Raw genomic sequence first — 26,840 nt, 5'->3', positions numbered from 1 at the left:
ATACAGCAAGCTCCAAAAGTGACATCATCAAAAAACCTGCCAAAGAACAACATATGCCTCTGCTGGCATTAAGAAGCTGCTTAAATTCAGAGCCAAACCAACCCTCTAAATAGAACCCCACCCCTGTAAATCTTGGGGAATGTGTGTGTGTGTATACCTGGTGTACTTGACCAGGTATATACACACATTCATTGTGCAGTTTATTATCAATTTGACAAGTTTATGCTTTGAATTTACTGCATTTTAACATGTTTTTTCAAATCATGCTTTTGTAGTTCCCCCACCACTTCTACCTGCTCTTTACCATCTTTCCACTATCTTTTCACTATTCATTATTACATTACTATGCTTTTACCACAGTAAACTCATAAAATGTGATTTCTGAATGCCAGGTCTATTGGGACAGGCATCGCTGCTCTCTATGCTGCTCAGTGGGGTAGCAGATCATTAAGTCAAGTAAGTAAATAAATATCACAAAGCAATATCCAGCTGTTTATTTTCCTTCAGCTGCTGAAGTCACTCACACTCTCACACAGACAGTGTGACCTGCTTAGGCTGGTTAAATGAATACAGGAATAAATACATTTGCATTGTATATTTCTGTCTGGTTACAGAAGCCACAGAGTATGTTTTGCATTAACACATAGTGTAGCCACTGAAGTTTGGTGCTTACGGCATTCATTCATTAGAACAAGTCTTATGAGACTTTATTCTATTGAAGATCCCATTCCTGTTTCAGAAACACACTTCATTATATTTCAGATCCAATCTGAACCATTCTGAGTAGTTCTTATTGTACTTGGAATTACTCAAATACTTTCTTTTCTGTGTCAGGGTGCTTTGACTATGAGTTCTGTGTGTTAATAATAGTAAGCACCAGCAATAATAGAGAGGAGCCCATAGCTCCTTTGACACCTACTGCCCACTGTTTTGATTACTGGTATATAAATACGGTTAATGGCAATTGCAACTGCAAAATATATCTAGAATATTTTTGTGCATATTTTTTACACTCTATATTTTAAACACAAATTATGTCCTAAAAAAAATTGAATATGAATATTTTTCACAATATACTCTATCCCTCAAAATCATTAAAAGTAGAACTGCATATAAATTGCATATTACTGTGCTGAAATGTAATTAAATACATTTCAGACATACCAGCATCTATTTTTCATATGGGGCACTATTTGGCCAGACATCTAACATTACTTAGATTCTCAAATTGACACTGCACAGTCTTGTGCTGGATGACATTGCCACTGAGCCCCTTGTTTTTTCTGAAAGGAATAATAAAAACAGCCACTTCTCTAAGAGCATCTGTTGTTTTTACTGTAGAAGGCAGCAAGGTGAAGCTCACGTCAATGCCATTATCACATGACCTTTCATATGTGGCTTCACTGTACTACACTTCCTGCTATTACTTTACATCCCATCAGCTAAGGCTTTTCACTTACAATTATAATGCAGAAAACAGATGCTAATACCATTTTTGTATACATTTATGTTCAGTGTAGTAGTAGGAAACATAAATTGTAGGGTTGAATGTTTCAAAATACCATGCTGTATTGCAATTCGAACTACTTATGGAGAACAACACAAATCTTTTAAGGCAGATATATATATATATATATATATATATATATATATATATATATATATATATATATATATATATATATATATATATGCAATACACAGAGTTATGAAACACTAGAACTGTCTTGAAATACAATGTAAATGAGAAACAGCCACTGTCTGGAGCCCTATGGTACAGAGATCAAACATGAGCAGGCTTGGCATTAATCCCATCATGTGAGTTTATAACCTTTTCCCCTGATAATCACATCCAACTGGTTTAAGGCTTTGTACTCAGTGCGGAACACTGCAAGATTAATTTGCCCTGTCCCTATTATTAGTTTACATGCTCACAATTGTTTCACGTTTAGTTTTGCTGCCATGTTTAGCCATCATTTATTTTACCACCAAACTAAATTAACATGTATAATGTAAAAATAGGCTGCAATTCAAATAAAAGTAGTAAACAGTCCACAACTAAATAGTTAAGAAAGCTGTGCTCAGGAAGATGTTATCATTTTATCTGTTGTATCGTCCTATTATGTTTATAATGCAAATTGGTTACTATATATAATACATGGATGAGGCTATATTTGCATCCTGAGCCATTCGAAAAAAAGGCATACTACCACAGTGACGTCAAAAAGTTTTAATTCCTCTAGAGGAAAATATACTTGAACTTTGACCCATTTTTTCTTTTAAATACTGTATTGTAAACCAGATATTTAAAACATATTTAATAATGCCGCATCTTTCTTTTCTTTTTTTTTTATATATAAATTTTATATAAACACCTAGCGTTCACGGAAATCATTCTGCGCAGATTCTGTGTATAATCGGACCAATTTAGCCAATGATCTTATAAGAATTGGTCAGCATGAACGTACCCCTAGATCTGCAAACGCAGCTATAACACTGCAAAAACGACGAGGTCAGGTGATTTGAGGAAGCCGGGGTTTCCGGTTTGAAGAAGAAGGAGAAGCTGCAAACAGAAAGTGCGTCACATGAGAACCGCGTAAGACATTGAAAGAAACAACATTCTTCGGGGCATTTGTGAAAAACAGACTCTGTAAAGATGGTAAAAATTGCATTCAACTCTGCCCTGGCACAAAAAGCCATTGCCAAAGAAGGCGAGGTGCTGGTTGCTGAAAAGGTACGGACGTGTTCATTTTCGCTATTTCATTTTATTTTTTGGTGGACAGAGACGGACGTTGGGCCTTGCACTGCAAGTTGCAGGTGTTGCTGACATAAATACTGTAAATGCAACGCAAACACGTTTTCGGACTATGTTTTAGTATCGACTTCCCCTATTAAAAGTGTGTTACAATATATCAACGATTGATTAATACCAAAATATAACATTGCGTGCGTAGTTAGCTAGTTGTCGTCGTACTGACTGAATCTAGTGGTCATAAGCATTGCTAGTAAGTACAGGTACAGTGATTCATATCGCGAATATGTTCTCAACTCAAGTGATTTTGCGTATAGTGCATGCACTGTGTATCTTATATCAAAGGAGTCGTGCAATGAATGTGTCCTGTATAGTCCTGGACGATAGATAGAGTTTTTACTCAAACTAAATGTATTTATTTTCTTCTTAGTAATGTATTGACTGTGAAATAATTACGAGTATTACATTTTGAAATGTTTTCACTTTTTCTACTTCTGTATTTGACTTAATAATGTTTGAACAATCGCACTAATATAAGGGAACCCGGTCAATGCCTTTACTTATGTTAAGTATGTGATTAGGTATAGGATTTAAGTGCTGACCCACTCAGCAGTAATGTCATTACCTGTAATCCTAATTTGGATGTATTACAATGCCGTAAATATGGTGTTGTTTTTAGATGTACGTAATCCCAAGAGAGTGCTTTCATTTTCAAAAGATTGAGAAAAAAAGTCTGGATTTTTTTTTCATCTCCCTACTTTACTCCAAACTAATGCAAAATAATTCATATCTCTATGCATAACTTTTTGAAACAAACACACAAAAAGCCAGATGAATATATTGAATTAATTTTTGGTGTTTTTTTTTTTTTTTTCACACAAATGTAGCCTTTTTATAATTTAGTAGTTCCCCATTGGGGTGTATTTTGTATACATTTGCCTCAATTTATATTTATGGCACTTCCAAAGCTTTGCTTGGCTAATGGACATAAGTACTACTCCATGTACTGTCATAAAACTGGCTGGTGGAAAAATAGACAGGTGACATGCTTCCATCTGCCACTGGAGTCAACTATAATACCTTTTGAAATCGGCCCAGATCGGTATAAAGCTCCCCAGTTTGGGACTTTAGTGATGTCATGAAGTAGTGCGGGTTGGCAAAACTTGATCTCTCCAAGTTGCAGGATTTAGAGTTGTTTCTTGTTTACTAAAAAGTAAATAAACACGTTGGCAGAACAGGGAACTATGAATTAATTGATAAGGCGAGTATTGGGGTTGGGTGAGTTTTACAAAAAACATGATACATAGAAGCGATCTATTACCTTTAGTATTGCATCTGATTGCAGATTGTATTGTAGACTGCAGGTGGAACCTACAGCAGCCCTCGTTTGTCTTTGGAGAATGAGTTGAAATTTAAAGACGGTTTCAGTGTGCAGATGGAAACCTGACTGGTCATCCTAGTCACTTTCTATTTTCTCCTTTTTAGATAATGTTTTTAAATAAAATGAGGGTTAGGTACCAAAACAAAAAATGCATTTTTTTTGTAATGGATTTGCAGCATTTCCTTTGATTCTGAATCAGTAGTATAGTAAAGATTAATTGAGAAACAAAATTAAAAAAATGATGCCGTGCGAAATGTTACTTGAAATAATTAAGCACCCATGGACAAGATGGCTTGATCACTGCACTTGCTACTCTAAATTATTTCCTGTGGAAGATCTAGCTAATCACTGTGGGATACCCAAGTACCATCTGTGTACTTCCTTAAAAAACAAACAAACAAACAAAGGGACTTTTATCAGAAATAACCCTCTAGTTTTCATCACATTGAATCAGAAGCTGAAGAAAGAACTTAATCTCGACAAACACCTAGTTCTGCTACCAATTAAACAACAGTTCTGAATTAACTGTTGTACAGGCAAATGGATTTTTTTTTTTTGGAGAAGTGCTGTACTTTTAATACTTTGTGTGTGTGTGTGTGTATATATGTGTATGTATATGTGTATGTGTATATATATATATATATATATATATATATATATATATATTTAGCTCAAAGAGCCAGCTGCCCAACGTTTCGATATGTTGTACATATCTTTCTCAAGGGAGCCTGTGTTTGAATCAAAACATTGGAGGTGTGTATATATATATATATTACACACACACACACACACTGTATGTATAGTGCTGCCAGAACATAGGAATGGTGGTTACAGTAAACAATATTTTTGGTAACAAAGTAACACCTGCAGCACATACAACAGCAGTAGCAAGCCTGCTTCAGTAATTGTGGTATATTTTGGAACACCAAAATAACCACATTAAAAATGTATAGGAAATGAGCAAGATAAATATAGAAGGCCTTATCTACCAATTATATATCTAGAGCATGCCAAAAATGTCACTGTTTTTGTGCCATATTAATTTGAAAACAGGTGCTACATGTACCTCATCTGTGTTTGAGATAAGAGATAAGAAGCAGGTGTTATCAAGAAGAAAGCTTGGAATGGAGTCTTTCTGAATTTTTTTGCCATTGCGTATTTCTTAAGTTTGATTTTTATCAATTTTATTTTATTTTTTTTAACTATATTTACTGAACATCTATAATTCAGAGTGTTTAAATGTCCTTGTTGCAGGATCCAGAAACTGCATCTGTGTACACCAATGAGAACTCCACTGGGAGATGCTTGTTGACCCTGCTTGGGCTTGCGTTTATCTTAACTGGACTTATTGTTGGTGGTGCCTGCATCTACAGGTACTTCATTCCCAAAGTAAGTGGTCCCTATTTGAAACATGAATTTAATAATACATTTTACTAACCCAAATATAAATACAATCCTTCAAACCTAATTGTAGACAAATTCCGATTAAAATGACATGCATCAAATTGAAATGTAATATCAAAAAATACAGCACACATCTTAAAATATCACCCTCGTCTGAGCTTATGTATGGAGGATGAACAACATGATGATCTGGTCAAAAACCCATCATAGTTGATCTAAAAGCTTGTAAGGTTTTACAGACGTGTTTCTTTGCATGGTTGGTTGATATTCAGGTTATATATCTCAATTTATACATCACAATTGTGTATTTTCTTCCAGCATAAGTTGTACCATGGAGGAATGCACTTCACTGAAATGGACAGCAATATTTTGCCAGACACAATGGAAACCAGGGAGCCCTATTACCTGCCCAGGATTGACGAGGATCTTGAGATCAGGGACAACATGGCCATTATCAACGTCCCTGTTCCAGAGTTTGCTGATACAGACCCAGCAGCCATTCTCCATGATTTTGATCGGGTAAATAATCTAACCGTAACATGCTAAATGTCTCTGACCCATTTTGGTCAATTAAATATTGCAAAATGATTGTTTTGTGTTCCAGAAACTGACTGCCTACCTGGATCTGCAGCTGGATACTTGCTATGTGATTCCATTGAACACTTCTGTCGTTATGCCTCCTCGAGATTTGTTGGACCTCTTTCTACAATTAATGGTTTGTAAATATATTTGTGTATTTAATGGGTTTATGCATTTTGTGAGTACTGGATTTCAGTACATTGTATGTGTCTTTGACAAACACGGCAAAGTTTTGTCTTCCACTATATGGTTGAAGTCTTCATTTATAAAACTATAGAAATTAGACTGATTAATAGGTAACTTGAGTGGCTTTCACTTGAAATTGAAGTAAGGCAGGATTCTTGAGTGCACCTTTTTATGGGGGGGGGGTGGTTTACAACATTCTAAAATGCAGCTGAGAAACTTTTTTTTTTTTTTGTATAGACTGCTTCCTACAACACATATTTGATTCAAGAGGACCTGGTGGTGACCGAACGAATTGATGATGTTTCCGAACTGGGTTTCTATATCTATGAGCTCTGTGAGGGCAAGGACACCTACAGAATGCAGCGCAGGAGTGACATCATAGGTAAAGTTGGCTTGGGACAAACATGATATTGATATCCCTGAAGGGTTCTACTGGGTGATTTTCTGAAGTCCCTGGGCAAAAGGTATGAGAATAATGGATAAACGCAGAACAGATTTTGTCATCATACCATTTGTAACAGTGACCCAATTCTGATTTAAAAAGTAAATAAATGATCTTCCCTTTTGTGTAGTCGATACAAATAGATTACTGGTCCTGATGTTCATTGGAAAATAAAACGAGTAAATCTACAGCTTGACTTCATTGTTCCACAGGTATCCAGAAGCGCTCACTCGGAAACTGTTTCAAGATCAGGCATTTCGAGAACAAGTTTGTTACTGAAACCAAGATCTGCAGAGCCTGAGTGAAGCAGACAGGAGGAAAGAAGCTTCCGTCAGCTTAGTTGGAGTGGGGAGGGGAGGGGTATGCAGATGGAATGAAAGTGGGGGGTGGGTCTGGGCTTTGTGTCAAAATCTTAATTAAGCTGAAAAGCAATCATTTTTGTGCATACAATTAACCTAAGTTCTTCAACCCTGCTACTTGTTTATCCACTTTCAGTAAACAGGAGATTTTTTTTACAGTTTGTATTTACTCTCTGCTGTGAGTCCAGGCTTGTTTAATTTTATAATGGGGAGGAGGGGTCAACCTTTTTTGTTTCTGTTCAAATGAGTAACAGTCCTTTTTTAAAAGTGTTTTTTGTTGCAGTGAATAAGATTTTGGTTGTATTCATTCTCACATTTTCATAACATTTCAAGATGATTGTTAGCACGGTCGCTCTTCATTTTAGTAACCTTCAAGTTTATGAAAACAAATTGCTTGGCTATTACGACTCAGAAAATGACCTGATATTTAAATGTTGGTTAATAGGAAAGTTAGGGAGATTGTGTTTGCTTCCCCCTCAGGTTCAGTTTTCTATATTTTTTTATTATTTCAGGATTTTTTGTTTTCATCAGGACTGGTAAAAGGTAACTGTAGGTAGTACTATCTTGGAGTATATTAAAGAGAGAAAATATTTAGCTTGAGTCCCAAAAATGTCCTCAGCATGTTGTATGTCACATGTGCCTTCTGTAGCAGGATTTAATTTCTCACCCTTATAACTTTGAAAAGAACTACTATACTTTTATTAACATTATTTTGTTAAACAATCAGAAAAAAAAAATTGTAAGACAATAAAATGCTGTGTACTTTCAGTTCAGTCTTATGAAATATAAAATATAAAAATTATTTTGGCATTTTTAATTTCAGCAGACATGGTTGTGTGGCTTCTGGTTGAAGGTGTATATATGTGTGTAATTGAAAGGGGCCGTAGCGAACTAGTCTTTTGTAGTTCTAATTATTTGGCATGTATGTTAATGAGAAAATACTAGCCTTAGCAGTGAAAATAGCCTAAGTGTTTAACTAGATCTACTAATTACAAGACTATACACAACTTTTTTTGATTATCAATTTCTGTTACACACTGTGAAACAAATGTAAATGTTCACTCCTTCTGCAGTTAAACGAATAGGCACATGCCAGGGATAAAAGTACACATCCTGTTATGAAAGCCTGTCATTTTAAAGACCAGGTGCTACCTTTATTAGTTGGGAGACTTGCTTCTTCAGTCTTACAGATGAGGTCCTTTTCAGAAAAAAAACAAACACTTTCTCCTATTTAGAAACATGGGGCTAGCTTTCATCCGTGATTGGAAGTACACTTGGAGGGTGGTAACATGTTTAATATCTTTAGCACTTTAGTGTTTCCTGAGTGCTGTTATGTTTAAAGTATGATACGGCCCTAGTTTGAAACATTTTATCACCCTTTGGATAGGGACCAGGGACTTTAAGCAATGTGAGAAGTGCATCTTCAGTGTAGGCCCACCTTTAAAAGAAATAGTCCATATGGACCACTTCATTTTTGTCTGGAAAAGGGTCTTTGTAGGCCATGTCCATTGTGATATGTAAGGCTTAAATGCAAAATGTCATTGCTATTGAAGCAACTGCCTGTCGTGCGTCAAGGTGATTGGTAAATGTTGACTCTGTAGCACTAAGAGTTGCTAAGGTGGCAGTTTCCTTTAGAAATAACAGATTTGCTTGTATCTGTTCTGATTAATCACTAAAACTGGCATCTGCACAGCATGAGTTGGTAAGTGTTTTATTTCTACTGCTAAGATTTTTTTTAAATGGCATTTAATTTAAGTAACATTCAGAAATCAAAGTGGTCTGTTGTGCAAGGAGGAACAGTCGGTAAAGAGGGGTGAAACTGAATGTCTTACCTGTGTTTGAAGAAATAAAGGAATTCTAAAATACGGGATGACTTGTAAGAAAAGTACACGAGGATATTGCTTTGTAAGCCATTGAATGAAATTCACTTTGTAATTCTACATTTACAAATAAAAAAAATAACTTTCAAAACCCTCTGAGCCTTCTGAAAGTGTTTTTCTTAATCCAAATTCCTGTTGTTTCTTACAGTCAGCACTTTGTGCTGTACCCACCGTGCACTTCCTTGTTTTGTGATGACTGAGTTCCAGTTCTTCACTGCCTTTGAAACCCAATATTGCATGTGTTTTTGTAATATGTAGCTTCATAATATATTCTGTATGTTGAGATAGTGCCCTCTTGTGAATAAAAATGAACTGTTCTGCTCCTTGAATGTAGTACGTTTCAGTGTCATTAGAGGGTGCTGGTAACTCAGTTATCCAGTATAATAGGCATGAACTGATCTAAGACATTGACAACGTATGTCAAATATATGAAGATACTGTTGCATTCTCAGGTGGTCAGAAGTCCTAAGAAAGTAAGCCACAATAGTGCTGTCCTCTTCATGTTATCCTGCACCTATTTTTGTCTCCAGCCCAGTCTCTTCGCTGTTAAATTCTAATTAACACTCTGCCATCCTGCTGTACTGAAAATACAAGTCAAGTTCTGTTAATTTCTGCTGTTGGTAAAGATTGTTTGATCCTAAGCAGGCTAATTTCTCTTTTTTTGAACTGGGTTTTGAGCTGCTTATATTTCAGTATGTGTCAGGCAAAGTAAACTACCTGCTCACAGTGATCGTCCCTCAGAAATGCCCTGGGGGTGAGGTTAAAGGCGATGTTGTAATTCAGATTTTTTTTTTTTTTTTTTAATATAAATACAGCAATGCATCTTTAACAGCTTGTATCTCAAAATTATTATTATTTTTTTTTTGTTCCCCCCCCCCCCCCTCCCCCCCCCCCCCATTATCCATCATGGGTGTTGTTTAACCATGTTGGTACAGAAGATCTGTAAGGCTTCAACACACTCTCAAACATCTGAAACTATTATTTGTACTAGTTTAATATCTACATGTTGCTAATTATATCCGTGGACATTGACTTCTATATTGAGGTCATGTAACTTCTTAGGTTTTTCCCTGATGGCACATTTGTCCATGTTTTCATACCATATTGCAACTGATGTCATTTCCCCTTACATTATGCACCCAGGAATGCTTTGTTTTTGTTCTCAATCATAATATTGTAGCCTGAACTTGTTTTGGGTCAAGGCATTCATATTAGCTTAGAATAATGATTAAAAAAAAAAAAAAGTGTAATATATATATATATATATATATATATATATAATGTCATTATGTTAAAGCAGGCATTTGACCAAATGAGTAATTGTTAAGCAGTTGGCAAAATTACAATATTCAAAACCGTGATTTTAAAAAATAAATATCTGGTTTAACAGAATGAGTAAAAAACAAACAAACATGTTATCCCTAAACTGCTCAAATCTCACTCAGTATGTTAGGTCTAGACTGTATTCAAAATGTGATGTTTTGGTTACTATTTCCATAGAGTAGACACAGACAGTGAAACAATTCTGCAGCTCTGCCACTGCGGTTCAGCCTTTGTCAAGATCACTCTGCATACATGCCCTCACCCTGAGCTATTGACGTAAGTGAGAACTTGTGCAACGGTGAAACTATGCATCTGTAGTTTAATTGTGTCACTATAGCTGGGTCTATTTGCCTTCCTCTATCTTTCTTTATGTTGTTTGTAGTAGTACAAAAAAACTGTTTCCTGTGCAGCTGCACCTCTCAACATTGTTTCCAGTAAGCACACGTCTCATCCGCACAAATGTACAGCATGTGGTGCAGCAGTTTATTTTAATCAATGCACCACTTTTGCAGTCGTCTGCTGTTTCAGAAAGAAAAGTGCATTGTGTTCAGGATGTTGTACGGCCCTTTGGTGGGGAAAAGCTTTGAAATGTAATACAATGTCCTGTACAGTGCAAAACACACTTTCCAAAGTTAGATTGCAACATGGCAACTGGCAAAGGTAAGTAGGTAAGTGATTTTTCCCATCGCTGCATATCCTGACCCCTGGTGGTTATTTAATGTATTTGATATACCGGTACATTGGAACTGTCCTTATTTTATTATTGGAACACATTTTTCTAGTATCATAATTCAACTGGTATTGTTACCATTGACCTAGAAATGCAATTGAGGTTTTTAGAGGAGCATGTTTGGTTTGAGCTGATTCAGTTCTTCATTTAAACATCATGAACCCCGTTAACTGTTTCAGAGGTTTCCCGGTTTCATTTTTGTCCTTTATTTTTGATCAGCTGGATTAAACTGTGGCTGACTGAGTGGGTAAATGCTGAGTGCTGTCATTCATTTTACAGCCTGCTAATTTTCCAATGAGGAGCGACGTGGCTCATATAGGAGACTTAAAAGTACAAGATCACTACAGGTCTTTCTGATTTGCTAGAACCAATTAAGATGTGAGCCTGCAACGTTTGGGGGAATTGTGCTGATAAAATGGGTTGTAACATACAATTGACATCCAGCTTGCATGTGTTCTGCACCTCTGACCACATAGTCATAGATCCAATGCAAAGATATCACAATAATACCACAGGGTCACAATGTTGTTCACAGGGTTTCAATGTTTGTTGATCAGCTAATTATTTTGGTAGTGTGTGTAAAAAACAGAAAAGCCTGAAAGTAGTTGTATAATTACCGGGTTTCATGAAGTTTCAACAAAGAGCCCACAACAGCTGAAAACACATTCCTGTAAAGGTGAGTGACTGATTACAGTACTTGAGCACTCGTAAAACATAAAACACTGAAAAGTTCAAGCCTGAGGTATATTGTATTGGTGGGACACAAGCTATATAACGCCTTCAGTCTGTCTGTGGCATTCTTTGCGCAAATATATATTACATTCTTCAGTAATATATGAAGTTGCTTTTATTTAATGAGCTATTCTGGTTTGTGGGCCAAAGCAGGAAAGAACAGCTCAAAAAGCAAAAAAGAAGAAGAAGAAGAAGAAAACAACAGTTGGTGATCTCACACATGTACTTGCATATTTTAAAAGCTTGTTTCGCACGTACACCACTAGAAAGTAATATTTGTGAGCTTGTAAAAAAAATAATACTTGCGGTCTGCTGTCAGGACCATAGGTCACCAAGATATGTATTGTGGCACTGTAAAATTAGCCTGTCAGAAAAATAAGTAATTAGTAATTACAGTATCTGTGAAACTAGCAGACAACTGCTTTACTCTTTAACATTGAACCAAACTGGGCAGAACCTAACCATATGTATATACATGATACATCATAACCGCTCTATGAACCCAATTCAAAATATTGATTAGCTGGTGGATGAAAAAGTAACATTTTAAAGATCCACTGGCTCCCGATCACCGCTCGCATCCAGTTCAAGACTCTAGTACTAGCCTACAGATGCCTTGACCAGACTACACCCAGCTACCTCCAGACCCTCATCTCTCCCTACACCCCCACTCGACCTCTCCGCTCCGCCTGCACTAGAAGACTGGCTCTACCTCCGCTACGCTCCCCTGCCTCCAGAGCCCACTCCTTCTCCACCCTTGCTCCACAGTGGTGGAATGACCTTCCTACAAGATGTCAGGACTGCCCAGTCCCTGACCACATTCCGGCGCCTCCTTAAGACTCACCTCTTCAAACAGCACCTGTAGAACTCCTCTGTTTGTATCCTGGGACACTATCACCCTTCATTTAAATGTGCTTTATTTTGCTCTTATCTTCCCCCTATTTTACTGCATTTAATCCTGTACTTCAGAATACTGTAATCTGCCAAGTGTTTAACCTGTAGTATTTTGTATTTAATCATATCCTGATGTAACTATCACTATTTAATCATATCCTGATGTAACTATCACTATTATCTGCTGTGGTTTGTCACACTTGAACAAAAGTTATTGTATTTCTTGCTGTTATTGTATTACTTGTATTGTAACACTTGAAATGTATTTGCTTACGATTGTAAGTCGCTTGAGCCTTATACGTTGCAGCTTCAGTGACTCACTTTCCAGAAAGTTACAGAACAATATTTTTTTTAATTCTTACTTCTAGATACAATACAGGACATTGTTGCAACATTCTGATTTGATCACGTACACTGTCAAGGCTTTTTATCAAGTGCTTACTTTGGGCAAGAGGTGTTATATCCTGTGGTGATTTAACCAGTCCCTATGAGTAGCAGCCATACAATTCAACATCTTTAGTAACTGAAACCAGATTCAATGCAGAGTGTTCTCTACTTAAAGATGTGCTTTTGTATATTTTGAAATGTTTTCTCTTGAGTGTTAATGTAGGATTTAATGGTGAGAAACTTGATGAAGCAACACGTCCTGTTGTAGTTCAGTTTATACTCTATGTAGTCGCAGTGAAACTGAAACAGATGATAAAGTAATGTCTGAATTTCAATCAAAGCAGGAAGTTTTAACTTGCATGCTTGTAAAATCAAACAAAGTTGAGTAGAAAAATATTCAAAATGTTGCCTCTCTGCCCCCTTAACTGGTAAGCTCATGTTAGTCAGCTTTTTTTTTTTTTGGCCTGCTTTTAATTCTTTTAAACTTAACAATTGAGACATAAATGACGTCACTTAATTCCGAGATAATACAGATTACTATATCTTTCCCCAAACTCAAGACACAGAGTAAGAAGTTTGATGTCTTCTTGGGTTTAAACAATTAGCTGCTGCCTGCTATTATTTGTTTTTTTAAATTACATTTTGTTTTAAACATTAAAAGACTGTACAATATAACACAATAGGTAAATTTAGTACTCAAAGATGTAAAATATTCTTCCCTGGGCTCCCTCAGCACAAGATACATTTTTGCTAGTTTCTGGCCATTTTTTCTGCACCTGCTGCATTCTGTCAGCATGGAGGAAAGACAAATCTATATGTTTAACTGGACTTTTCTTAAAGTGCAAGCAGGCTTATCTGCAGGGGATACATGTAGGAATTTAGCTTAGGCTGGTTTCACAGTTGGTTCGGATCAGAAAATGAATTACACAAGTTTCTAATCTCCCTATTTAAATATCCAGCATGCATTTTTTGATAAAGTTTTACCTCACAATATATAGTCTTAAAAAATAGATCAGAAGCATGTCAGGAACACATTTCTGGCATTAAAGAACTATTGTACTTCGTGGTTCTGCGATTGCTTAATGAATAACAGGATGCTTAACAGAATAAAATACAGCCCTTGCTTTGTTTAAAAAAAAAAAAACATCTTCATTGGTTTCAGCTGAAATTTGTTGTCGCTGCAGTTAGAGGATTAGATCAGATCGTTTCTTTTGATACCAAATGTGAGAAACGCCTCCACTGGTTTCCACTGGAACTTGCACAGCGAGATAACTGCACCCCAGAGCGCTACTGCCTACCAAAATCTAGCCTTAAATGGACAAAGGTGTTTTATTTTATCTAATCATTAAACAAATGCCAGACAATATTTACAAAATATGAACTATCCAAAATATTAATAGACAGAAAAAGAAATACAAGCCACATCAAATAAAGCTTTTTTTTTTTTTTTTTTTTTTTATTAATATATATTTTTTTAACGGTTATAGGAATCATAAACCTTAACATCACAGACAGACATATATTTACAGTGTTTAAATATAAATTAAAAACCTGTTAAATAAACGCTGTGGGGTGCTCCTGTAGTAGGGTGCTATGTCTGATACACAATATGACATGCTATACCTCACAAAGAAAAACTACTTCACAGATGCAGCTCAAGGGCTGCACACAGCTCTTTGGATACTGGGTTGGATTTAAGTCATATGGACTACAAGTGACTTACAACAGATGTATTTTATAGTGGCTTTGTATAAGTAGGCTGTTAAAGGAATGGTAAATGTGTAATTGATTACTTGAATGCTTTATTATATGAAAGGTATTAATGAACGTCATTTTCTGCAAATCATAGAAAACGCAACAATTGATTATGATATTAAGCAAGAAAGTTTCTGGGGCTTGAGGTTCTTTTTTTTTTTTTACTTAAAAAAAAGCAGTTCTCCATTACCAACCGCTGCTTTTCCAATTAATTAAATGTCTATTTAAGCTTCATGTTACCTTGAAGAGGCATGCTGAAATGGCACATAAGATAGATATTATTTATGGAAATATATTGTTAGAAATGTACACTGCAGTTAAAAATAACGTAAAGGGAAGGTCATTTAAGTCATGATAGGGTTTCTGTGCTTCCCTAACAATAAAAAAAAAAAAGTAATATTTTTGTTGACATAATTGCATAAGATTAGGTAAAATAACGCAACTTGTGCAAGTTTTGTAGATGTCTAGTTCTTCTCTGCTACTTGTTTGTCTTCTGCCTTCTGAAATGGCTATCTTGTTATTTTCTTTATAATGCACATCAGTTAAGGAAACATACGTTTCCAAAAAAACGTTAAGCAAAACGTTTCCAAAAAGTGCATTCCAGCATGGTTGTCAGTGTAAAGGTTGCTGTCTGTACTGGCCTGGTGCACTTTCTCAAAGCTTTGTGTTTATGTGTAGAGCAGAGTTACAGTTCTGGCAAGTAGTGGAAAGAAAAACAAAGACATTGCTTTAGAGGACAGGGATCCACCTACAATCCTGTTGAATGACGGTTTGAGCCACTCCAAGATTTATTGTGAGCTTAATTGGTAATATCTGACCTCAGTGGTTTGTCTACATTAACTAATGTGATACTATAAGGAAATCTCGAGTAGACCAAACTGCAATGCAATGGGACTCTTATTTCTATATTGTTATGCTGAGATAATGGGGGGGGGGGGGGGGGGGGGTAAATCTGTTTAAAAGCATGCCATCCACAAAAATAAGTACTTTAGTTCTAGACAGTTAACATTTAAACCAAATAATTTCTTCAAAATTCACAGACAAAAGTTCCTTCATTTAAATAATTCCTTAATATATTTAAAGAAAAAAAATGTTAGCTGCCCGCAGTTTTATTCTTATTGCATTTTTTTCCTCCCAGCTAATACACTTGTATAAAAAATATGCATTTGAAAAAAGAACAACAGATTAAAATAACAGATGTATAAGGGTAGAATTAGCAGTCCTATATACTGAACTGAACTGCAACAAAAAAAAAGTACATTTTCTGGTTTTCACTCTGGGATTGATAGTATACCTATTGATACAATAGAGAAATAAACTAATTTTCATTGGCAGTTTCATTGGTTGTTGAAAAAAAAATAGTCAACAAAAGGAAGCATAGATGCAAGGCCATAGAAAAAGCAATGTGTGTTTATGCATGTGTTTTTACAGGGCAATAGATAGTGAAGCTTAAGTTGGCTGAGTATAAAATATGCTATACTTCATTGCGATTGCCCCAATTTGGACCATCTAATTAAATGCCCAGTGTGCTAGACAAAATGTAGTATAAGGTTAAAAACAACTTGAGCACTGAGGCAGGACAGTCTCAGACTTGTTTTTTTTTTTTAATTGAGTTGAATATTTAATCTCAGTATACTGAACTATTTTACAGATTGTCATTAGTTACTTCATATAAGGGCATCTCCACAGTAGCCACTGAACAAGACGACTTTCTATAAAGGTGAAAAGTCTCTGGCAGATCCTGCCAGGACAGCCTCCTCTTGAACTCGTCCGTGGTAAAGTAGTACATAATAGGGTCCAGGCAACAGTTCAGACTGGCCAGGCACAGGGTGACAGGGTGCAACTTGAGGATGGCCATCTTCACGCTGCAGGTGGACACTGCGTTCGACACCGCCAGGAAGTGGAAGGGGAAGCTGATGTGGTACGGAGCAAAGCACACCAGGAAAACAATGGCGCACGTGAGCACCATCTTGAAGGCCTTGCGCTTCTCGCCGCTGTCCTGCAGCACATAGTTCTTCTCGCGCAGGCAAATGGCTGTCTTCCAGGAGCAGGTGAGGACCACCATGAGCGGGAGCACAAAGCCCATCAGTTCGGCCAGGGTCATCATGGTCACTCCTGTCGCCACATTGACCTTCATCATTGGGAGATCTGCGAAGCACTGGTTGAAGGAGGTGGAGTTGTTTGAGCTTTGCCTCAGCATAGGAAAAGGCAGGCAGGACAAGAAGACAAAAACCCAGCCCCCGATGCAGAGGTAAACGTCAAACCTGCCCTTGGTGCCACTGTACCTCAGCGGGTAGATGATAAACATACATCGCCGAACGCTGATGCAGGCAAGGAAGAAGATGCTGGCATACATGTTGACATACTTTAGGTAGAAGCAAAACATGCAGAGGAACTCTCCGAAAGGCCAGGAGTGGCTCAGGTAGTAGTATATCCGAAGTGGCAGGGTAAGCACCTGGGTCAGGTCCGCGATGGCCAGGTTCATCATGAAGATCACAGCTTTCTTAGTCTCCTTAACATAAGCATAGAACACCCAAAGTGCCAGCACGTTACCAATCAGCCCAGGCACCAGGATCACAGTGTACGTGACCGCGTAGATGAAATGGATGTAATCCTTGGGAGAATTCGATTCGCAAGTATCGTTGTTCATTTTCTGCTAACAAAATCCCAGCGATCTATTCACAAGTTTGTCCAGAGCAATCCGTATGCACAGTCGTTTCCAATTTATTCCACAATCAAAGATTCCTAAAGCGTTAATAAAATCCCCTTTTTGAATGTCCCCATTCGGGGAGATTGTGAAAAGTTAATAAACAATCCAGCAAGGGAAGCTTCCCTGTCCTGTTCTGTGATCTGTAATTCCAAACCAAAAATGAATCAGTTTGTTGGAAAAAGGTTATCAAAGGCTGTTCCAGTGCTCCTTCCATTCTCTGGGCCCTGTCTTGCTTCTCTGTACATGCATAGTGAGAATGTCCAGCCTTGTCCTCTGCACTCACAGTGCTAATGCTGTCAGTTAGAACTAGCACACTCCCTTTGCAAAGCCAAACATGTGTAGGAGGAGGGGGTTGTTTTTGCTGTCTTCTCCAAGCGCTGATTCCTGGAAAATACCAAGCAGAGAGACCATAAGAATCACAAGCATTAAGCAAGGCACAGCAACACTGGACTGGAGCTATAACACCGCTAATGACATTTTACACTAACCTCTGAACTAACTGCTAAAATGAATGAACAATAAATGGCTAACAGCAGAGTGAAGTTTAACTGCAAACAGTGCATTTCTACATTCAATGCATTGTGGTAACAACATAAACCTGAATGTTATTAAGGCTCTTATCCTGCAGTGCAGCTGCAATTGCATTAAAAATGTGTTCAGTAGTAATTGTAACTGTAACTGTAGTATTTAGTATAACTATAAATGCAATGCAGTTCTAGCCACTTGGGAATGGAACAACTGAAGTTAACATGTTTTAATTATTAACACTGCTGTACAGTCTGACTACACTCTGCAGTTATTTCTTCCAGTTTAATTATTGTTTGCAGAGCGTGGAATCCTCCCTGAACAGTTTAGCTTTTTCACGCTGTGGCACTAGACTGGAGCTGGCAGCAGCTGTAGGTTATCTTACCGCCACTCTTACACACACCCCCCCACATATCAGAGAGGTGATTGATAGAGTTTAATTGAGTAAGCTCTGCCTGCCTTGGTGGAACCATAGCTAATACTGAAACTTGTGGATCAAAGGAGTGCAAATCTTTAGTAATAGTTTCCTATTCCCCAGGACGTGAATTTGGTTTAAATAAACCAGACAGCCGACAGATAAACTACATTTTTGCCCTTCGACAGACTCTGGCAAGCAATTCTTCAGCGGGTCTGTTTTCGTTCTTGTGTAAGACACTAATAAAGACTTCTAGTCTAAATGTTTGTCAAATAATTTTACATGAAGTATTTCAAAAGGTGGCAATAAATAAAATGTAGCTAATGTGATTTATCTATACCATTAGCTTGTAATTGTACTGTTTCATCACCGGACAGCCCAGTAATTTCGTCAGGTATTTAAACCCACGTTAACCCCCTGTAACTCTGAGTATAAGATTTGAAAGATATTTTAATGATCTGAAACCCAAGTGGGTCAGAAGATATATTGTTTCCAGCCGGAGCACTCAGGTCAGCTAAAGGAGGCATCTTGTATTCTGTTTCACCAGAAAGATTTGCATCTCATTTCCTTATGGGAATCTTTACAATTGCAGACTGATGGAAGCGTTCACCAATAAATGTTTTTACTTTCCTTGTGAAATGCTGTAAGGATAATTGAAAACCACTCACCAAAACACGGTATCAAGAACATTATTCTTTTTCTCTAATAAAGGCTTGTAGTTGACATACTCTGGAAGATACTGTGCCTTGCCAGTAGATAAAGGCAGCGTTCTCAGAAGAAAACTGAACGTTCAATATTTCAGGTTCTCAAATATTGGTTTCATGTTTTGTATGTTTTTGAGCTCTCAACCTGGGCGCTACAATGACCTGGCGATAACCTTGACTACGCAGGAAACAGTTCACCAGCAAACTCTAAGTGACTTTACCAAAAATACCTACAGCTTTTCAAACCTACATTAGGACTGGATGTGTTTACTGGCAATACCACTGACACAGTCATTCCAGACTGAAGTAGGTTGAATTGCGGTTACAACATACTGAAACACAGTTTTGTCTTATCATAAAGGGTTACTCCTAGGCAGCACAATGGGTGGATGTACAAGCTTTTATCACTGGCATTTCAACCCAGCAAAATAAGTCTGGCAGTGACAACTTTACCAGCTATAAAATAGGCTACATTGTTCAATTCTACCCAATTGGAAACAATTGGCATCATTTTGATCCTGAGATCTCATGATCTCAACATAACGAATAATTTTTTTAGATGGCCTCAATGGATAAAACACAAGTATGCACTGAATAAACTGAGGACCCAGACAGTTTTACATTTCCTGTAAGAATTCTTTACATCATCTGCTTAATACATTTCTGGACAATTGTCTCCATTAACTGAATAACTTATTGTAACCTGTTAAATATGCTTTTACACATTTTATTACCTCTCAGAAAGCAGATTGTTCTGCTGCCTTTTTTTCTGCTACCATGTTATAGATTCACTTCCTGTGCATCAGGTATAATAACCCCACATTCATATATCCTAATAACTGCTGCACAGGAAGTCAATTCACAGTGCGCTGCCAAGATACATGGACTGCACCAGAGTCAAAGTGAAAATGAACAACTAAGATATTTGCATTTGAACAAAAGCTCAAAAGCTGTTATGCTAATAAGAGGGAAGAACTGTATTCTAAAGGCTATTAGCTAATACACCTCTTTAAAACACACAGCAGTAACTGCCTTTTCCAATAAAATCATTTCTGTAGCCTTTGTTCTTGTATAAGAGTGTTTGACTTTTCATAGACTTACACTGTGTTATAATTGAGTTTCTGTATGTCAGCTTTGTTTTTCTTCCTCTTGCATCTCCCCTCCCCACAACATAGCTTCCTCTATTCTAAATTTACAGTACAGTACACATGCACGCATATTTACAGTGCAGTCTGCTCAACAGAGAAGTCTATTTCTAGTTTTGCAATCTGATGGTATCACCTCCCCCACCCAGAGTAACATTTTGACACACATGGTTAGATTAGCAGCAGTTTCCTAATGGAAGACTTGCTGGGTCCATTTTACTAAGCTTTGGTGACAGTGTGAATTTCAAATGTGCACTTCATTTTCAAAATCCGCCCCAGAGTGTTAAACTTATCTAACTGATAGCAGCTGATTTATAGATTCTGTTGCAACATTCACTGATAATTCCGACAGCGGTTTGTAAATGCTAGGATCCCAAGTAGAAATGTGACCCCATTGGATTAAGATTCATGATGGATATTTAAAATGGCCCAATCCTATCCATGACCCTCATCCTTACTTTAATTAATAAGGTCATTCCACAATGAACCCAACCCAATGGTTCTGTACTCTTACTATGTTCAAGAGTGGCGTTTCCCTTGCTTTGAAGTAGTTTCTTTCAAATGAGTGTCATTCATTTTTTTGTAAGCGCTGGTACAAATTCACAGGGGACAGATCACAAAGTAACCAGGTTCATTATACTTTTGGTTTTATTTCAGCAACATGCTGATATATATCAGTTTAGCAGCACAATAGCATTTCAGATGTATTGTGCTTAAACTGCTCTGCTACGAGTAATTATTTAATGAAACTGCATTCAGGATGGATATACCTCAGCATGTACTGAGAAGCGTTGCAGCCAACTTTGATCTTTGTAACTTGAGAAACAACTAAAGCTGTAGCAAGCGTTAACTTCAGCATACAGCTTGAAAGCGAGAAACATCCTGTCAGGAGAGTGGTGTTTTTTTTTTCTATTATTATTTTTTTTTTAATGACTGCAAGTTTAAATGGTGGCAAACAAAAAGCAGTTTGACTTTTCGTGAAGTTTCACAAGCACTTTCATTTTTTTGTGCTCCCAGGTATGTTGGCTTGGCACCTTGCTCTCTCTCTATAGACAGATAACCTGCTGGTTGTCAGATGTTAAACAAGAATTTCCAGAACTCCCCTACCCCCCCCCCCCCCCCCCCCCAGAGCACACGTTGCAATGACAAACAATGACAAAGGTTTCAGTCATTTTCCATATTACTTGGATGATATCACTTTCTTCAGAAATGAATACTGCACATTGTTTACAAGCCTCTAATAGACATTATATCATGTATAAACTAATACTTTACATATCAAACATAAGGATAGTTGAACTAAACAGGCTAGAGGAACACTTCTCAAGAATAGCTGGCATGTTCTCACACAGTGGATTTCCCCCAGTATTAAAACTGAGTAAACGTAGAACCATACTGGATAAAAAAAGAGGTAACTGGGCCATTCTGCTAAGAGATTAAATTAAAGATTAATGCATTTTCATTTAGATTATGTCTGTTTTTTAATTATTGGGCTAAACTTTATAGATACCGTTGATGTTATTTAACCATGTGTTTGTGCTTCCTGATCCTAAATAATGTGAGACTGTGACCTTGTTTAACTCTATTGGCCCAGGGTTTTGGATAGTTGAAAGGTCACAGTGTCACATGATTCCGCTGAATTAAGTTGTCAACAGTCCACATAGCCCAGCAGTGAAATCACAACACGTGCTTCCAGACTTACCAAATGTCCTATTTGAATTATTTCACCACTGAAAGATTTTCACATATCTCAGAAGAAGAACTATAGACTCTATTATTGTACTTTAAAAAGAAGTGCAAAAACAGTGGTTATTAAAACGTCACAGGCTGTTTCTGGGATTTGTCAGGCAGCTGTGGGTTTTACACTGAAGTTCAACGTCATTTTGTTCATTAGGGTATAATAAAACATATGTAGGCTGTAGTTCTGTGGGTTACAGAGTTAGGACAATAATGCACTTAGATTTTGGCATCAGTCATTATTATAAACAACTGCGAATGACTTCTATTCTTAGCTTTTATTTGTAACTTTGAAGAACTGCTGTATATTATATTGTGTCAAAATTCTTCTATCTGCTTCAATACAAAATGTAGGAGTATCGGAGGAGTTTTGGCACCCACATTAAAATAAAACTGCCATGAAAGTGTGACAAATTAGGAAAATGCATGTGGCCTGCAGTCCAACAGTGCTATAACTGTAATTTAACATACAAATAAGCTAGGCACATACTGCAACGCAACTACATTCTATTGCGAAGAAAATTGTGTATCATTTAAAACAATATTCACAAAATAATGGAAGTAAACTTTGATCTAAATGTTGACTTAGATCAGGAGATTTTAATAGAGGGATTTCAAAACTCTGGTTCTGAAGAATACACTTCTTTGCACCTGCAGTAGCTCACCTGTACTGTACTGCCTACTCTGTGCGGTACCCTTTAAAGAGTTTTGGTAGTTACAGTTTGTTCTTATTGCTATTTTAATTAAGCAACTTGAAACTTTTTATTGTCTTTTTTTCTGAATAGGTTTTTCTTGTCTTCATTTTTTCTCCTTCCTCCGCATCTCTCTGCCTAACCAACATTAGGAGAGGTCTCTTTTTGTGGCCACTGACAGTTGTTTACAGTGGACAATGTAAACATTATTCCAAGATATAACAGCCTGCTCTTTGCAAACTAGTTATCTCCTCCAATACCATGCTTAACAATACTTTGGACTGTTTTCCCATGGCTGTATTAACAATCCCAGTTTTCACTCAATGCTATAATATACACGGCCTATTTTGCATGTATTCTGCTCAGATATCATGACGACTGGCAAGTGCAATCCAAAGAAATAGAAAAGTGAAGATGGATGAAACGAGCCAGAAGTTCCCGTATTTGTAATGAGTTTGCCCAGTAGCTTTTAGTTTAGGTTTGTTTGTACGGTAATAGTGTTGTTACGGGGAGTACGATTTGCCAGTTTGTTCTTTCTATGTAACATTTCTTACTCACTGTCAGAGGGCCATGCAAAGCAACATGCTCTCTTGATTAGAAAAGGGAATTAGGACAGTGACGTCATTCAAGTGCCGTTATTGCTTGATAACAGTACGTTTTGGGGTATTGCTCTGGTAAACCACATATATTCTACTACATGATTGGTCGAAAAGCATGATATAATGCTTGCTATACTACAGTAAAATGTGATGAGATGTAAAAGAAATGTGGCATAGAAACACGGACTAGAATCAGATCTGCGCCTCCCACTCCACAGAAATGTTTGTTCTGGCTCTTGTTTGACACTCTGGAGATCAGTGAGACCCTTTCCCCTACAGTCCGAAGCATTCTTACGTCCAAACAAGGGAACATGGCCCTCATTGATATCTTTGACTGATATGTCTGTATACTTACAAAGGAGTGAATCAGATTTACTAAGCTTTTCCTTGTGTCAAAACGTCACAAACTGTAAACTCCCGAGTGGCGCATCCGGTAAAGGCACTCCATGTGGAGTGCAGGATGCTTCCTATATATAGCCTGGAGGTCGCTGGTTCGGGTCCAGGCTATTCCACTTGCCGACCGTGGACGGGAGTTCCCAGGGGGCGCCGCACAATTGGCCGAGCGCAGCCCCGGTGGGGAGGGTCTAGGTCGGCCAAGGTGTCCTTGGCTCACCGCGTACCAGCGACCCCTGTAGACTGAACGGGCGCCTGCGGGTCTGCCTGTAAGCTACCCGGAGCTGCGTTGTCTTCCTGTAGGTCCGAGGTGGCTGCATGGCGGGCCCACAGAGTGAAAAGAAGCGGACTGCTGACGGCACACGTTTTGGAGGACGCGTGTGTCCGTCTTCATTCCTCCCGAGTCAGCGCGGGGGTAGCAGCGGTCAGCCGGGTTGAAATAAAAAATAATTGGACATTGCAAATTGGGGAGAAAAATAATTGGCAATTCAAAATTTATAAAAAAAAAAAAGAAAAGAAACAATACGGCCCTACATCTGTATTCCAAATAGGCCATTCATAAAGCAAACTAATAAACCTTAAGGGATTTAAGGTGTTATTAAGATATTGACATTCTCATAAGATGGTTTATTTATTTATTTTATATGTTATATATTTTTTCAATTTAGTGTGCCCAATTATTTTGGAATGTCCAATTATTTTTTCCCTCTCACCGCAGCAATTCCCCACACTGAAGGTTCAGCGGGCGTCCTCTGATCCCACGGCTGAGCCAGCTTTCTCTTTGACACCCATGGAACTGTCAGCGATGTCAGAGAGCTACCGACCTCTGGAGGGCAAAGGCCAGCCCTGCAGGTGCCTGTCCAGCAGTGTTTACTGCATCGCGATGAGAAACAGTCCTTGCCAGTTTTGCCTCCCTAACCCATGGGAGCGCTAGAGCCAATGCAACACTCCCTTCAGAATCCCCATCGAAGACCGGCCACTTCACACAGCCAAGACGCGAACTTGCACTGTATGATTCACCATGCACAACATGAGGCAGTACTTTTACAAGGTGAGCCACTCGGGGACCCCTTTAAGATGGTTTATTTTTTAATAGTTTTAGTCCTAATACCAACTGGACATTCCCTAAAATTCTAACACCCTCTAAAATACAAAAAGTATAAATATTAAAAAGAAACATTAGCATACAAAATACAATAAAATCCCCTTTTGTTGCTTTTTGGTCTAATTTTCAAATACTTTTACTTTGCCTGGGTCTGTTATATATTTAAATGTCTACTGTATTGACAGGTTTTGTGGTCATTTTTTGCCATTTAATTGTTGCCATTTATCTAACTTTTTACTATACTAGTGTGTTTATCATTGTCTTTCTGAAAGGAAAAGCACATTGTAGATAAAACTAATCAAACATAAAAATCCATAATATCTCCTCAAATACATTGATGCTCTGTTGTAATTCTAGTTTGTTTTTCACAGTTATTTTAACAAGTGAAAAACAAACACTAAGTAAATCTGACCCAATTATATTATTGCTTGCAAACATTTACTGCCAGTATCTCATATTTATAAGTACTTCTTCATGTTGTTGAGATAATGAACTGCAAGATTCAAACTCAAACAAATGCGCTTTGATGTAACAGGGGAAAACTACACGCTAAAAGTGAAGAAGCATTGAAGTATGAAATGTCACCTACTGATTCATCGTTATTACTTCAGTTCCAGGAACCATGCTAACATCGCCTACAACATCAAGAGACTATCGATAACTGGGTTAAACTAGAAACTGACTTTCAAGCCTGAATGGAGTACCCCTTATGTTTTACCCAGAGATATTATTTCTAACAGACAAACACAGAGTTTATACAGCATTCTTTCTCTGGTGCTGTGGGAAATGAAAGTCACACATGTATTCATAAGAGAAATGACTCTTTTGAAAAGTATTTGAGCCCTCCCATATGAAAGTCAGGATTGTAAGCACTTCATAAGACAGTCACCTTCTCAAGGTTAAAGAAACCCTTACCTTTTCTCAGCTGGTACCACCTCAGTCAGTCAAGAAAACCAAACCCAAACTGGCACTATAAAGTTATCTCCTCCCTTTTTGATTGCATGCTGGCTTCCTTCTCTAAAGAAACCGCGAGTGACGTGACATCAGCCTGTGCACATGCTTTAGTGAACCAATACTGTTTGAACTGTGGGTTGAAGAGAAAGAGACCAAATCATAAAATCAGTTAGATCTCTTTGTGCATTTCCTTTCCCTGGCTGTGGTTATGCAAATCTCCAGCAGAACAAATGTCTTAACAGAGTTTTGATTTCATTTTGTCTTTCTGGTCAAGGGGATCTTTCCAATGATGATTTGTTTTTATGACAGACTTATTCAAATAAAATGACAAACTTGCCATAAAACTGTCAATCGGGGGTAGGGTCACCATGGGCAGCCGGGGTTTGTTTAAGGGGTTAGGGTAATGTTAAATTGCTCTGGTTGTGTTTACCCTTTCTCATGAAATAATTTATGCTGTTGTGAATATATATCCAAAGGCCTTCGAGCACCTTTTGACAGCCCTGTATGAAATATCTGCTGTTCTGTGAGTGAAACTGGAATCAGAGGTAACCAACCTGTTGTCCATAGGCCACATCTGATATGTGAAGTAACCCTAGAGCCGGGTTCCTCACAATCCAAGTACAGGTACCTACAAGCACTTACTACATGGATGTTTAGCCTCTCTCTAAATCTAAGCCTCCAGTTTAAATATAGCTGAGTCTCATTTTCTGCACGACATGGTCCAATCTGTACAGCTGGCAGGAATGTGTCTTTCTGAAGGTTGTGATCTGTAGCTCAGGGTCCAGCTGAGTCCAGGAAACAGTGGGTCCTAATGCAAGGCCTGCCATCTAAAACGCCCTTCAGAGCTTTTCAGAAACAATGAAGAGTCATGAGAAATTGAAATAAACAAAGAATAGGATGGAGTGTCCTGGACCCAAAACTGCTTTACTACTGCATTTCTGCCAAGTAAGAGGATATGCAGTTCCTGTAACGCCAATAAGGGTCCTGGTAGCCAAACAAAAACCCAGCAAACTAAATAAATGAATTCTAAATAAGACACATGTGTATAGAGTGTTAT

The 26,840-nt window shown here is 37.6% G+C and overlaps 2 protein-coding genes across 2 annotated transcripts; one reads left to right on the top strand and one right to left on the bottom strand.

Moving 5' to 3' along the window:
* Positions 1-2,515: 2,515 nt before the first annotated feature.
* Positions 2,516-9,077, top strand: LOC117412550 (integral membrane protein 2A-like). The gene is made up of 6 exons (XM_034021012.3): positions 2,516-2,734; positions 5,388-5,522; positions 5,856-6,056; positions 6,142-6,252; positions 6,540-6,684; positions 6,957-9,077. The coding sequence occupies exons 1-6, from the start codon at positions 2,657-2,659 to the stop codon at positions 7,043-7,045; spliced, it is 759 nt and encodes a 252-aa protein (XP_033876903.3). The 5' UTR covers positions 2,516-2,656; the 3' UTR covers positions 7,046-9,077.
* A 6,671-nt stretch (positions 9,078-15,748) lies between these two features.
* LOC117412047 (probable G-protein coupled receptor 174) lies at positions 15,749-25,883 on the bottom strand. Its single transcript, XM_034020011.3, has 2 exons — positions 25,745-25,883; positions 15,749-17,898 (listed from the first exon to the last, which is right to left on the bottom strand). Exon 2 carries the CDS (start codon positions 17,452-17,454, stop codon positions 16,450-16,452), a length of 1,005 nt encoding a protein of 334 aa, XP_033875902.3. The 5' UTR covers positions 17,455-17,898; positions 25,745-25,883; the 3' UTR covers positions 15,749-16,449.
* Positions 25,884-26,840: the final 957 nt, after the last annotated feature.

The sequence above is a fragment of the Acipenser ruthenus genome, chromosome 16 (assembly GCF_902713425.1).
Source record: "Acipenser ruthenus chromosome 16, fAciRut3.2 maternal haplotype, whole genome shotgun sequence".
In the NCBI taxonomy this organism is placed as follows: Eukaryota; Metazoa; Chordata; class Actinopteri; order Acipenseriformes; family Acipenseridae; genus Acipenser; species Acipenser ruthenus.
Note: the sequence above shows the minus strand (reverse complement) of the source record. Positions and strands in the feature narration are given on the sequence as shown.

Bases quoted from the DNA above. Each gene is read 5' to 3' on its own strand.
- LOC117412550 (XM_034021012.3), top strand. From the start codon at position 2,657: ATGGTAAAAATTGCATTCAACTCTGCCCTGGCACAAAAAGCCATTGCC. The intron at 2,735-5,387 runs GTACGGACGTGT...TCCTTGTTGCAG, and splicing joins AGGTGCTGGTTGCTGAAAAG to GATCCAGAAACTGCATCTGT. The intron at 5,523-5,855 runs GTAAGTGGTCCC...ATTTTCTTCCAG, and splicing joins ACAGGTACTTCATTCCCAAA to CATAAGTTGTACCATGGAGG.
- LOC117412047 (XM_034020011.3), bottom strand. From the start codon at position 17,454: ATGAACAACGATACTTGCGAATCGAATTCTCCCAAGGATTACATCCAT.